General features: G+C 33.1%; 1 protein-coding gene across 1 annotated transcript; it reads left to right on the forward strand.

Annotated features, from left to right (window-relative positions):
• Positions 1 to 891: 891 nt before the first annotated feature.
• Positions 892 to 9,953, forward strand: LOC134231914 (short transient receptor potential channel 3-like; the record flags this gene model as incomplete). The annotated part of the gene is made up of 4 exons (XM_062713869.1): positions 892 to 1,205; positions 1,634 to 2,125; positions 9,280 to 9,453; positions 9,789 to 9,953. Coding segments are annotated over exons 1-4 (1,089 nt in total), but the record flags the coding sequence as incomplete, so codon positions are not given.
• Between the last annotated feature and the right edge of the window lie 2,495 nt (positions 9,954 to 12,448).

Genomic DNA, 12,448 nt, shown 5'->3' on the forward strand with positions numbered 1-12,448 from the left:
AAATGACTAAAACATTAATTTTAACAATTTAGTGTATCTTTGCACTCAGCTGTTAACCCCTAATTTGAAATTTAGCCTGTTCAGAGAAATTGGTTAAAAATAACTCCAGTTAACTTTTAAAACAAAAAAATGTCCGTATTTAGTGCATAACCATTAAGAAGGGAGAAAATTGTTTCCCTTCCTTCATGTCACTTGAGGACGGGGAATCTAAATAAATTATGTTTTCCTTTAAACATCAAGTTATGCAATCAGACTGGAATAAAATAGGGACTAAGTTTTCATTAATACAAATTAGAGGATGCGCTACTCGGGGGAGCTATGGTTGTCGCATGAAACTAGAGAAAACAATCAGAGGATGTATTGTTAAAGCTACAACTTCCAGTTTTATGAGAGTTTTGAAACAACATACTGCAAATAGGAGTTAAAAACACAGTTCAATACTTACAAGAAATACGATTTGAAATCGTATTACCTCTAGTAATAAACTAATTACCTTGTCATCTTATTTACGGTGCATTGTAAAATATTGTCAAAGGCCATAGTTATTCTCAATGCATCATTACACTTTCCAATAATCATTAAGACTGAAGCATACAGTGTGTCACAGACTATAAATTAGGAATTGTGTGGAACAGTCAAATAAATTTTCGTGATGGAATTGGTCGTTGTCAGAGTAATGTGTAATTTTTACCGTCTAGTCTGTAAAATCTGTGATTTAATATGATGTTCGTAAGAACATAAAAAGAGGAAGCTTTAATTGCTAATAAATCATGAACTCATTGAAACGACATTTTAGGAAATGATCAGAGATGATGTTCAACAAAAGGGTGCACAATAAGTCATCTGGGATTGGAATAGTTTTATTTTGAAAAGGATTAAGAAAATATTAATCTCAGAAGTACATGAAAAAATCTCTACTGTGATTAAATTTACCTGATTTGAGTGGAATGAAATGTAAATTCTCAATGGGGAGGAAAAGACTGAGATACCATTTTCGTTGTTTGTCTGATATTGTTTATTCTTATAAACGTCATCAATCTTCGCAGCTTGTGGACGTAGAGGAAGAATTTCTCCATGCTGCCGAGTTTGGGGATATTCCGTCGGTCAAAAGAATACTGGACCAGACCCCCGAGATGAATGTGGACTGTATTGATGCCCTAGGGAGAACAGCCCTGCGTCTGGCCGTCAAAAATGAGCATCTAGAGGTAATGATTCAGAGAAGAATTAAAGTTTTTTTTTTTTAAATTCTTAAGCCATTTCTTATAGCTTTTCTTAACAATTTTTGATTTTTACCTTCATAGACAAATTAATCCACATAATCATTTGATGAAAAAAAAGAACTTCTACTCTTTGAAGTTTAAAAACACGCTTAAGAGTAAAGAAAAAAGTCTTGTCGGTACCGGAGTGGTCAATTTTCAATGTTGAATATTGACACCTAACGTATTACAATGAAAACCCAATCTATTTAAAATTGATCTGGATCAATTTTCTACCCGTGTCAATATTCAACGTTACACCAGACAAATCACACACTTTCCACTTGCTAAATATCTTTGCTACACACATTTTTGTTATAATTCCAATCCTACATTTTAACAGTTCTTAAATCACGACAACGACTTTTCATACTTAGGTAGTGGAGGTCCTTCTGGACCGGTCAAGCGGTCGCCATATTTACGAGGCCGTCCTACAGGCCATTAGTGCTGGACACATCCAAATTGCAGAAACCATTCTCAAACACCAAAGATACTTGGAAATGTGGAAAGAGAGAAAGAAACTAGGAGACGATGACCACTTCTTTAAAACCAGCTTTGAGGAATCCCAGTTTTCACCCGATATTACGCCACTTATTTTGGCAGCCCAGAAGAATCAGTATGAGATTGTCCAATTATTGCTTCTTAGAGGGGAGATTATCCAAAAACCTCACAAATTTAGGTGTGCTTGTCAAGAATGCACAAACAAGATGAAATTTGACATGTTGCGGTCTGCCAAATATCGTCTCAATGCATACAGAGGTCTAGCTAGTGAAGCTTACATTTCATTGTCCAGCAAAGACCCAATTTTAACAGCATTTGAACTTGGTTCAGAATTGAAGAGTTTGTCCAGAGTAGAGAAGTACTTCAAGGTAAGTAGCATGATGTCAAGATTGTTTTTATCAAAAAAGGAATTTGTGCTCCCTTTATTGTTTCTGGATTTTATTATTTAGCCTTACTCTATACACTTGACCGTCAAATAAGTGATGCACTTTACCTCAACGAAATGAGTGTGTGGTTTCGTTTACTTTTTGGTATACCTTTTGTATAAAGTATTAGATTGTCAACATCAGTCATCGATTTGAATTCTTCTTTAATTTTACGCAACTTGACTGAGATAATATTGTTTCAGATAAAAATGTAGGTGTTTATATTCCCAAGAGATAAAAAAAACTCAGGTCATTCCATTTTAGAAAAAGGCGTTAAACTAGAAACTCTTGTTGCTACAGCAACAAAGAAGGTCTTCCGTTCTCCTCTATTTATCTACATGAATGAGCTTTTATCTATGTTAAAAAGGCATATAATATTTTTAATGATTTCAGGAAAACAAACAGCCGGAAGTGTAACTTACCAAGATTCTTTTTTTACTTTAGACAATTATAGTCTTAATAACATGTACAAAAATCATTTTCATTTTTTTATCACTTCCTGTGACGACCGGAAGTGACGGCGTACGCATTTTACCCTATATTTTTTGCCCAGTCTTCATGTTGTTTTATTCAGATAAGTTTAGTGTATTGATCTGTTACAGTTTAAGAGATCTTGTAATATTATCTTCTCATCTCGAGGACAAAATAATCACGTGACCGGAAGTAAATTTTTGAAAAGATATTTGAGGTTACTCTAGATATTTCAGTCTAAATAACATGTCCTAAAATCATTTCTAATGCTCTTCTTATCAAAAATATTTATGGGATAGTATAATACTAAATTTATGCAGTTTTTCTTTCATAAGCGGAAGTTGTCCATTTTGTTTCCAGTGGGACTGACATATTTCAAAACTACAAAAAAGATGCTATAATGTATTACTAAGAAAGATTCCATAAGAAAAGTTTTTATTCATTTGTTCACTTCCTGTGACAACCGGAAGTGACGGTGGACAATCTTTTCCTGACTATTTTTGCCTACACATCTAGATCTACCACTTGTAAAAGTTTGGTGTCTTAATCTCTTACCCTTTACGAGATCTAGTTATGATAACTTCTCATTTTGAGGACAGGAAATCACGCAACCGGAAGTGAAAGATATTTGGCGTTACTGAAGACAGTTACAGTCTTAATAACATATCCAAAAATCATTACAAATACTTCATCTATAAAAAATATTTACAGGAAAGAAAAATACTCAAATTATGAAGCTTTTCTCTTATAACCGGAAGTTGTCTTCTTTGTTTCCGGTGTTACTGACTTATTTCAAAACTACAAATAAGATGCTATTATGTGATGAAAAAAAGTTTCCATAAGGGAAAGTTGAATTTTTGGACTTCTTTGATCACTTCCTGTGACGACCGGAAGTGAACGATCTTATCCCCCATGGAATTGCTTACTCATCAGGATATACCATTTGTAAAAGTTTGGTGTCTTAATCTCTTACTGTTTAAGAGATCTAGCTATAATAACTTCTAATTTTGAGGACAGGAAATCACACGCAACCGGAAGTGAATTTTAAAAAAAATAGTTGATTTACTGTAGACATTTGCAGTCTGAATAACATATCCAAAAACAGTTGCAAACACTTTATCTATAAAAAATATATATTGGAAAGAAAATACTCAAATTATTTAAGTTTTCTCTTATAACTGGAAGTTGTCGTTTTTGTTTCCGGTGGAGCTGATATATTTTGAAACTACAAATAAAGCGCTATGTGATGCAATAAACGTTCCATAAAAGAAAAGTTGAAATTTCCGATTTTTTGACCACTTCCTGTGACGACCGGAAGTGACGGCGGACAATCTTAACCTATATGTTTTTGCCTTTTCGTCAAGATATAACACTCCTATAAGTTTGGTGTCTACATCTCTTACCGTTTCCGAGATATAGCTATAAGAACTAACCATTTTGAGGACAGGAAATCACGCGACCGGAAGTGAATTTTCCAAAGATATTTGACGTTACTGTAGTCATTTGCAGTCTGAATAACATATCTAAAAATCATTTCAAAAACTTTATCTATAAAAAATATATATGGGAAAGAAAAATACTGAAAATATGCAGTTTTTCTCTTATAACCGGAAGTTGTCGTTTTTGTTTCCGGTGGGACTGACATATTTCGAAACTACGAGTAAGATGCTATAATCTGATGCAAAAAAACTTTCAAAAAAGAAAAGTTGAAATTTTCGATATTTAGGAATACTTCCTGTGACGAGCGGAAGTGACGGCGGACGATCTTAACCCAAATGGATTTGCCTACTTATCAAGATCTATCATCCCTGTAAGTTTGGTGCTTTAATCTCTTACCGTTTCTGAGATCTCACTCGGATTAAATATTTTTGAAAAAAGCGGAAATCGGACATATCTGACGACCGGAAGTAAATTTTGAAAAAATGAAAAAAACGTCTCGGGGTATTTTCATTCTCTATCATCCCTGAAAATTTCAGGAAAATCCGTCCAGCCATCTCTGAGAAATCCTGCCGACAAGATTTGGGGAAAAAAATAATAATAAGAATAATAATAAGAAAAAACAGTAGAATCACTGTAAGGTCTTCCGTCTGAAACGGAAGACCTTAATTAATGTAAAGCAAATGGCGTAAAATAAATTTCTGCTCCAAAAACAACATTATTAATAATTCACTAAAATCATTTTAATTTTGAGAGTATATTAAGGTATGACTTGGTGTTTTTCAAGGCATATACTTGATAAATCGTGTCAGAATAAAGTACTTGAATTCACAAAGCATTCTTTTTATCTTATCAAAGATTTTTAAATTTCCTCATTTCAGCTTAAAAAATTGCCATCTAACTTCGCCTTTATTTTTCATTGCTTGGAAATAATATTTTAATGGTACCGGGTATGTATTAAAGATGAATGAACTACAGTCAATGCCGATGGCGTTTTCCTGTACTCTAATAATTTTAAAATGTTGATTCCTTAATAATAAAAATCAGCAAGGCCTACAACTTCTGACATATCGGTCTCCTTAATTTCGGCTGTAGTAGTATGAATTTTGCGATTTTGTGAAATAAGTCATTTCCAGGTTCAATAATGGATCACTTAAGAATAAAAACTACGCGTATTTATATAAAAAAATCATAGTTTGAAAAAGCGTACTTGTTAACTTTATGAGCTTCCGGTCGATACAGGGGATTAAGATGGCGGCGAGTTACAACCTTTGTTCGTTTTATAGTATAAGGTTACAACTTTTATTGTTTACTTATTTTAGATAAGGAATGTTTATTGTCAATGGCAGTAAGTGATGTTACCAGAATTGTGTTCCTCCACAAAAAGCATAGAAAACATGGTATAAATGTTAAGGCATATTATTTTGAAGTGAAAAGTTGAAAAGTTGTACGTCTCTACATAATCAAAGAGAACTCGAGTCAAATTATTCCACTATATTTAGAAATTTATATATAAAAAAAGATCATGTCAACAGCATCACAGTGTTCAGTAACAAGCTTTGTCTTTTCTATGAACACATGGCGTTCAAGATGTGCAGCATATTTGATCTATAGTATCTTCGTTAGCCAAGGGTTTCCTATCCGCTGCTCTATTATAGGTTATGGCAAATTGGCCATAGATATTTTAACCCTCTTCTTTATCAGTCATGAAAAAAGTATACCTGAGAAGAGTGGCAGATCAGAAACCCTGAGGTAGCCAAGATAGACATAAGAAAGCAAGTATTTAAAAGAACGTAAAATGTACAACCAATAAAACTATTTAGATTTAAATTATCGATGCTTTGATAATATCAGTTTGTAGGAAATAACACCAAATATTATCTTTACAATCTTCAATAGACAAAATTGATTTGTCGTTTATCATCGATTCATACAAACAGTTTTATCCATCTATAAAACCTTATGAAAAGTCCAAATAGAAATTTAACAAAGAAAGCATTATTTGGTCCAATATTTGTCTAAATTGTAAAAATTGCAGCAATGTAGTAAAGAACAAAGCTATACCTATTTCTTAAGGTGGGTGAGGTTTGTGTAGGGGTAAAATCCTTGAGTAAAAAATCAGTTGATACTACATCTGAAATACCAGTAAAGGGGAAATATATATAAAAACATGACAAAAAATAAAATTCTTCACCGATCATGACTACACATCACGTCAAAGGATGGTATAACTATGTTACTTTTAACACCATTGGTCATTTATGAAGCAATCTTTAACTCGGCCATGACTTTTTAATGGTTGGCACCAGGGCTTTCATTATTCACAAGCCTATTCCTTGTGACAAGACTTTCCCTTCGACGCCATACGCATTTATTTTCACTCTTTGACCTTGATCTTCGAGTTAAAGATATTTGTGAAAAAAAAACTTTACTTTCAAAAGTCTGGGATAAGGGCTTCAATATTTCACAGATGTCTTTCTTGTGACCAGAGCTTCTTTTGGGTATAATTGTTTCGGTCTTTCGATCTTGACTTTGGAGTTTGACTTACTTTTGAGACATTTTGACCTCCGCTATGAGATGCCATACTGTGCATCAGTGTTTTACAAACACATCTTGTTATTCCTGACGAGGAATACCGAGAAAGTGTTAAAGCAATGACCGTCAGCAACACTTTTGTTCAGACGCCTATAGGCAGGAACTTCAGCTAGAATTGTCATTTCGAAGGTTTTAGATAATTCAGGGCTGAAATATTCTGTTTGTTTATTCTGATGATTTCTCTCAGTAAATGTGTGGATCGTCTTCATCTAACACTTATTTCAAAATTTTCTTTTTATATGACACCAAAGTAGTCATTCTGAAAAACTAATCGGCTTAAATCTGTCGCTATGTGTGGAAACATCCCCAGATCACAAGCAAAGACTCAGAGTGTGAAGAACAATGGAAAAAATGCAAATACAACCGTAGTTATAATGTCTACCATCAGAACCAGTGCAAAAATGACAGTTTCATTGCTGAATATAATTTTAGAGATCGAGATCGTTTTAATATTCAAACTCTGTGTGATATGATTTAAAAGGGGTTAATTAAGCAGAGGGATTTCAAAAACATGTATTCATAACTATAAATGTACCAAATATAATTGTTATATACCACAAGCAAAAAGACCATCCCTTAAATTGACGATAATTTGCTTGACAAATGGTTACACTTCAGTATCCATAATCTTTCCTGAACATATTACACGTCATAAAACGTGATGATAAATTTGCATGTAGTGACTATTGATTGATCTGTGATTTGATTGATTATTGAGACAAATAATATTCTGAATCTTAGACAGCAGGTTATTAAATGAAATATATGGAGAAAGCAAACACTATTTAAACTCCAAAGTCCATTGAACAATACAAAATAGGAGCTGAGCAAACACGGACCTCCAAAACATCAGAGGTAGGATCAGGTACCATGGAGGAGTGAGCATCCCCTGCCAACCGGTCACACGCGCTGTGTTCCATGTCATGAGCGGGAAATAACGGAAAATCCGTTGACAATTCATGGTGTATATAATGGCCTAACGACAAGAATGAAAAAAAGTCAGTAAGCATTGGACATAAAGGGACATGAACAGAGTTTCAGATGAAAATTTTCAATATCCCCCATTTTTTATGTTTACAAATATTTAAGGAAGGTATATCTCATAATAATCAAAAATTTGAAATCCAGTAGTCGAAATACAAGACAGATTAAGAGCTCCAAATCTTCGTTATGTAAGCAGGACCCATACCATGTTTTAATCACTTAGGTTAGATATACTAATATATGTTCGTTCAAAGCAGATTGTTTTCAATAAAAAAGTTAATTCTAAATACGATTAGACAGTTTCTAGTGATTTGCTGAATCTTGTTTTGTTATAAACATGATATTTTCTGCATGTGAACTTAAAAACAAGGCACGAGCCTCGTTTATATTATGAAGAATTTTAAGGTCTGTATCTCCTTTGGAAATCAACAAGTGATGTTCAAATTTTTAATGATCACTAGAATTGCCTTATTTAGGAATTGTAAACATTAAATTTAGTTACAAAAAATTCAGATGAAACTGTGTCCATGTCTATTTAATGATAAAATGTATAAGCTGACAAGGTCATTGTATCGACCATAGAACTCACGAAATGGTGACTTTAAACGAAACTGTTGGTATCTGGTATCAGCAAATTGTTTTAGAAAAATCCATTCCTATATCCTTAGTATTGGAAAATTTGTAAGAATCATCAATTTTACATAAAATTTTAAATTGGAGAAAATCACATGAAAAAAATAATGCATAATTTTTTATTTGCAATAAGGTATAAACAAATCAATCGATTGAAGTTAGTGTTATATTTGGAAACCGTACTCCAGACACACCAAATCATAAAGGCATCTATTGGATGACGATGTATAAAAGCTACCACCTTTTTTTGACCTGAAACATATGTCTGTTATATGTATGACCTTTGGTTTGTTTTCTAAAGAAACAAATCACAGAAGGGAAAGAGTGAACAATGATGTAAACATTGCTTGTGAAAGACCGATATTCAAAAAAGTGTAATAAATTTAATAGCTCTTTTTTTTTTCTCTCAGTGGCATTAACTTCCACAATTTCCTCCTGCATTGATCAATAGAATTAATCAGGACCGTTTACGAATATCAAACATTGCCCAGTAGAGGTTTAACGCCAAATCTGAATTAACTCGATTGTCAATCTGGTAGTAGTATGGTAGTTAAATCACTGTAGACTCCTTAAATGAAATATATGCAGATAACAAACAGTATTCAAGCTCAAAAGTCCATTAACAATACAAATCAGGAGCAGACCAAATACAGACCTCTTAAACATCAGAGGTGGAATCAGTTGCCATGGAGGAGTGACCATCCCGTGCCCGATCGGTTACTCCCGCCGTGATCTCTTTGTCATGATCTGGAAATGAGGGGGGCATGGTTTATCTATTAGTATGAAAAATGTCAGTCAGCATTTGACTCAATGATAAATTGTATTCGCTGACAAGGTCATTTATAGACCATAGAAATTACGAAATGATGACTTCAAACGAGACTGCTGATATTCTTGTTTCATCATCTTAACAAAATCTTTACTTTTTCCTTTCTCTTCCAAAACTTATCTGATTTTATTCGATTTCATCGTTACAGAAAGAATACAAGGACTTGGCGGAACAGCTGAGTGAGTACACAGTGAAGTTACTGGACCGTGTGCGCACGCAACAGGAACTAGAAATCATTCTAAACAAAGCAGGAAAGCCACGCTTCAACCATTATGAGAGTTTAGCCAGATTCAAACTTGCACTTTTCTACAAAGAGAAAAAAGTACGAAATTTATTCGCCAACCTTGCATTACATATTTAAAAATAATTTCCTTTTTTAAAACAAAGACCGTAAAATTACATTTTTATTTGAAGGCTATTTAAAACGATGGAATTTTATTTTTTTTTTATTATACAAAAAAAAACCAAAAACAAAACAAAAGCTGATAAAAACCATGAAAAAAATACTTCATCCTCTTTTTTCCGAATCATTGAGTCCACTTTTATAGTTCTGTCTGTATTAAACATTGATATTAGAATTAAACTGCACTCACTATTTGTTATTTCCAAAACCAACGAATTTTGTAGCATTCTGATCTGGGTTATCTTTTATTTAAGTTTGTGGCTCATCCCAGCTGCCAACAGAAACTGATGAAGTCGTGGTACTATGGTATGGGGTCCCTGGAGCGGGCTAGCTGGCCCAAGAGAATCCTTATGTTTATTCTCTTCATGCTGTCCTATCCATTCCTTGTTCTTGTGTATCTCCTCTTCCCAAAATGGAAGGTAAGTTTTTATTGGTCAAGAAAAAAATTCAAGGTGGTAATTCTTAAAAGAATTTAATAGAATTATCTCATTTTGTGGACCCAGAATGCTACACATTGCTGAAAATGTCGAAGGTGCATGAACCCTTTGGTGAAAACAAGCTTTGAGGAAGGTACAAATATACTTTGTAATAAAAAAATAAAATTTCTATTTTCATCATTTTCTTTAGGTAATTCATGGGCAATTGATACCCATGACATTTACAAAATGTAATTTCCCACAGTTTCAAATGGTCCTTTCGTAGATTCATTTCATCGTATTATATCATAGCTAATGAACATTAGATTTCCAGTTTCGTCTTTGGGATTTCCAGGAGTTCGTGTTTTAATTATGCTTTGTTCAAAGATTTGTCTTATTTGTTGTTTTTCTTGACCAATTACTGTTCGAATCTTCACATTTTATCAACCTTCCATTCGTAGTTTATTTCAGACGTCAATTTGAACTAGTTCTAAAGTGAAAAAAAATCTAGTTAAATGCTATACGAAGAAAAGAAAATTATTCAAAAAAATCACATCGTGCACGAAAGTGTTCCTGGGATTACCAGTATCTCCTGCAGAGAGTCTTTATTTCAGGAATGCTTCTATCCAAGCAGACATCTGGGCGAAGAAAATTCTGATTCCTATATATGCTCGCAGTTCTTTAAACGTGACAAACGTAAATGTGACATACATGTAATTGTAGTATTGTACATTTCTCTATAGGATTTGTTATACTTGTAAATCTACCCACCTCAAACCCTTGCTCAAAGAGCAGAAACTCAGCATATGCGACTGAATTCAGTTTCTAAAGCTCTTTTACAAATCTCATGATATGATAAGCAAAGAGGTAAAATGCACAAGGTATGATAAAATACAAAGTTTCATACAGTTTTTTTTTGGATCAAACTTGCTTTCCTTTGACGTTCAATTTACAGTCTGTCAAGAACCATGAAATAGACATCTTTGATTTCAATGCATCTTTGATTACACTGAAAAGATTTTTATCTCATTGAAAGCTTTTTTAGGATTTCTCTCATTAAGTTTCACATTAAGTGGACTGGAATAATCAGCCTTTATGCTGGATTGAGATCTGCATGTTTGATGGGCAGATTATGTTTATGCTTTTATGTCTACCAGGAAGTAATCTACCTGACTAATATAAACTTTCATTTCAACAATGGTTTAATTTGGAGAAAACAAAGGTTCCATTTCTGTTGTGAGGAAATAAACATCCAAGACAAGTTATCTCTGGAATAAATATCTTATTTAGTCAATGGATACCTCTTAACATGTAGCAATGTTTTGTTGTATGATAAAAAATTGTAATCATTGAGGAAAATACAACCCTTTCTTTATCAGTTATTGAGCAACGTTTATTGTTTTCACAAATAGCGCAATGCCCAAGGAATTAAGAGTGAAATAGAAATTCATCTACAGAACTATTATCGTCACACATTAATTTGCCAATATTGTTTCATTTTGATATGAAGTAATATTCTATTTTGGTCATGAGCAATTAGTCAGAGATTGATCATCTATTTTTGACCGCACTACGATTAACCTTTTCCAAACATAACACAAAGTACTGCATCGACAAACATAGGGAAATATTTCAAAGACATAGGAAACCTTTTATTTTTTATTTGCAAAACTGTAAAAACAAGTCAGTGATAGAGAACCTAAATACATGACTGTATTATCAATTGTAGGCTTTTCGCACAAGAAAAAGTATATCTAATTTGTAAGAAATAAATTATACATATAGGATCCAGGGCTATGGTATTACGGTGGATGTGATTTCGTGGGGTTTTTTTTTATACCTGAGCCTTGGCAAGGGGCTAAAAACACAAGAGTTTGTTAAATTATAATACCGGTATTCTGTCACCACTTGAGTAGTTTTTTGCTTGCAACAAAACAGGATTTAAATAACATTCATTTTGGAAAATAAAAGTATAAACATTTGCTTACAATTTCAAGATTCCTCAAAACTAGTTTAAAATTTCTCGATATCGATATCTCAAACAAAAGTAAATCGATACACCAGTAACATTAATAAGTCTATTGTTGATTTAAAAAGTGAATATAATGAACAGGATCGATTGTAGTCAGGCGGCATACCTAAATTTTTTGAGACAATTGTGCATTTTGTGATAAAAGCATAGAATTTTGTATGCAAGTAGAGTAGTTCATTACAAACATATTTGGATATTGGGCCACTTCATTCGGTACCTTGTATGACCTTGGTGGCCGATTTTCAAAATGGCTGACAAACGCAAGCATTTACAAGAACATTTTCTTTTGCGCGTTTAAAATAAAAACAACTTTGCAATATTTATAAATGTACTTACATTTGCACATGCTCTATTATTCAGAAAAAATGTTTCTTCATCTCATCGGGGTTAAGTATGTGCCAGCTGATGCTATTTATAGTGATAATTTTTCTAAATTGACAATATTAAAAATCTATGATTAAAATTA

This window comes from Saccostrea cucullata, unplaced genomic scaffold (assembly GCF_032062105.1).
Source record: "Saccostrea cucullata isolate Sc308-1 unplaced genomic scaffold, CSIRO_AGI_Scuc_v1 ctg4484, whole genome shotgun sequence".
NCBI classification, from domain to species: Eukaryota; Metazoa; Mollusca; class Bivalvia; order Ostreida; family Ostreidae; genus Saccostrea; species Saccostrea cuccullata.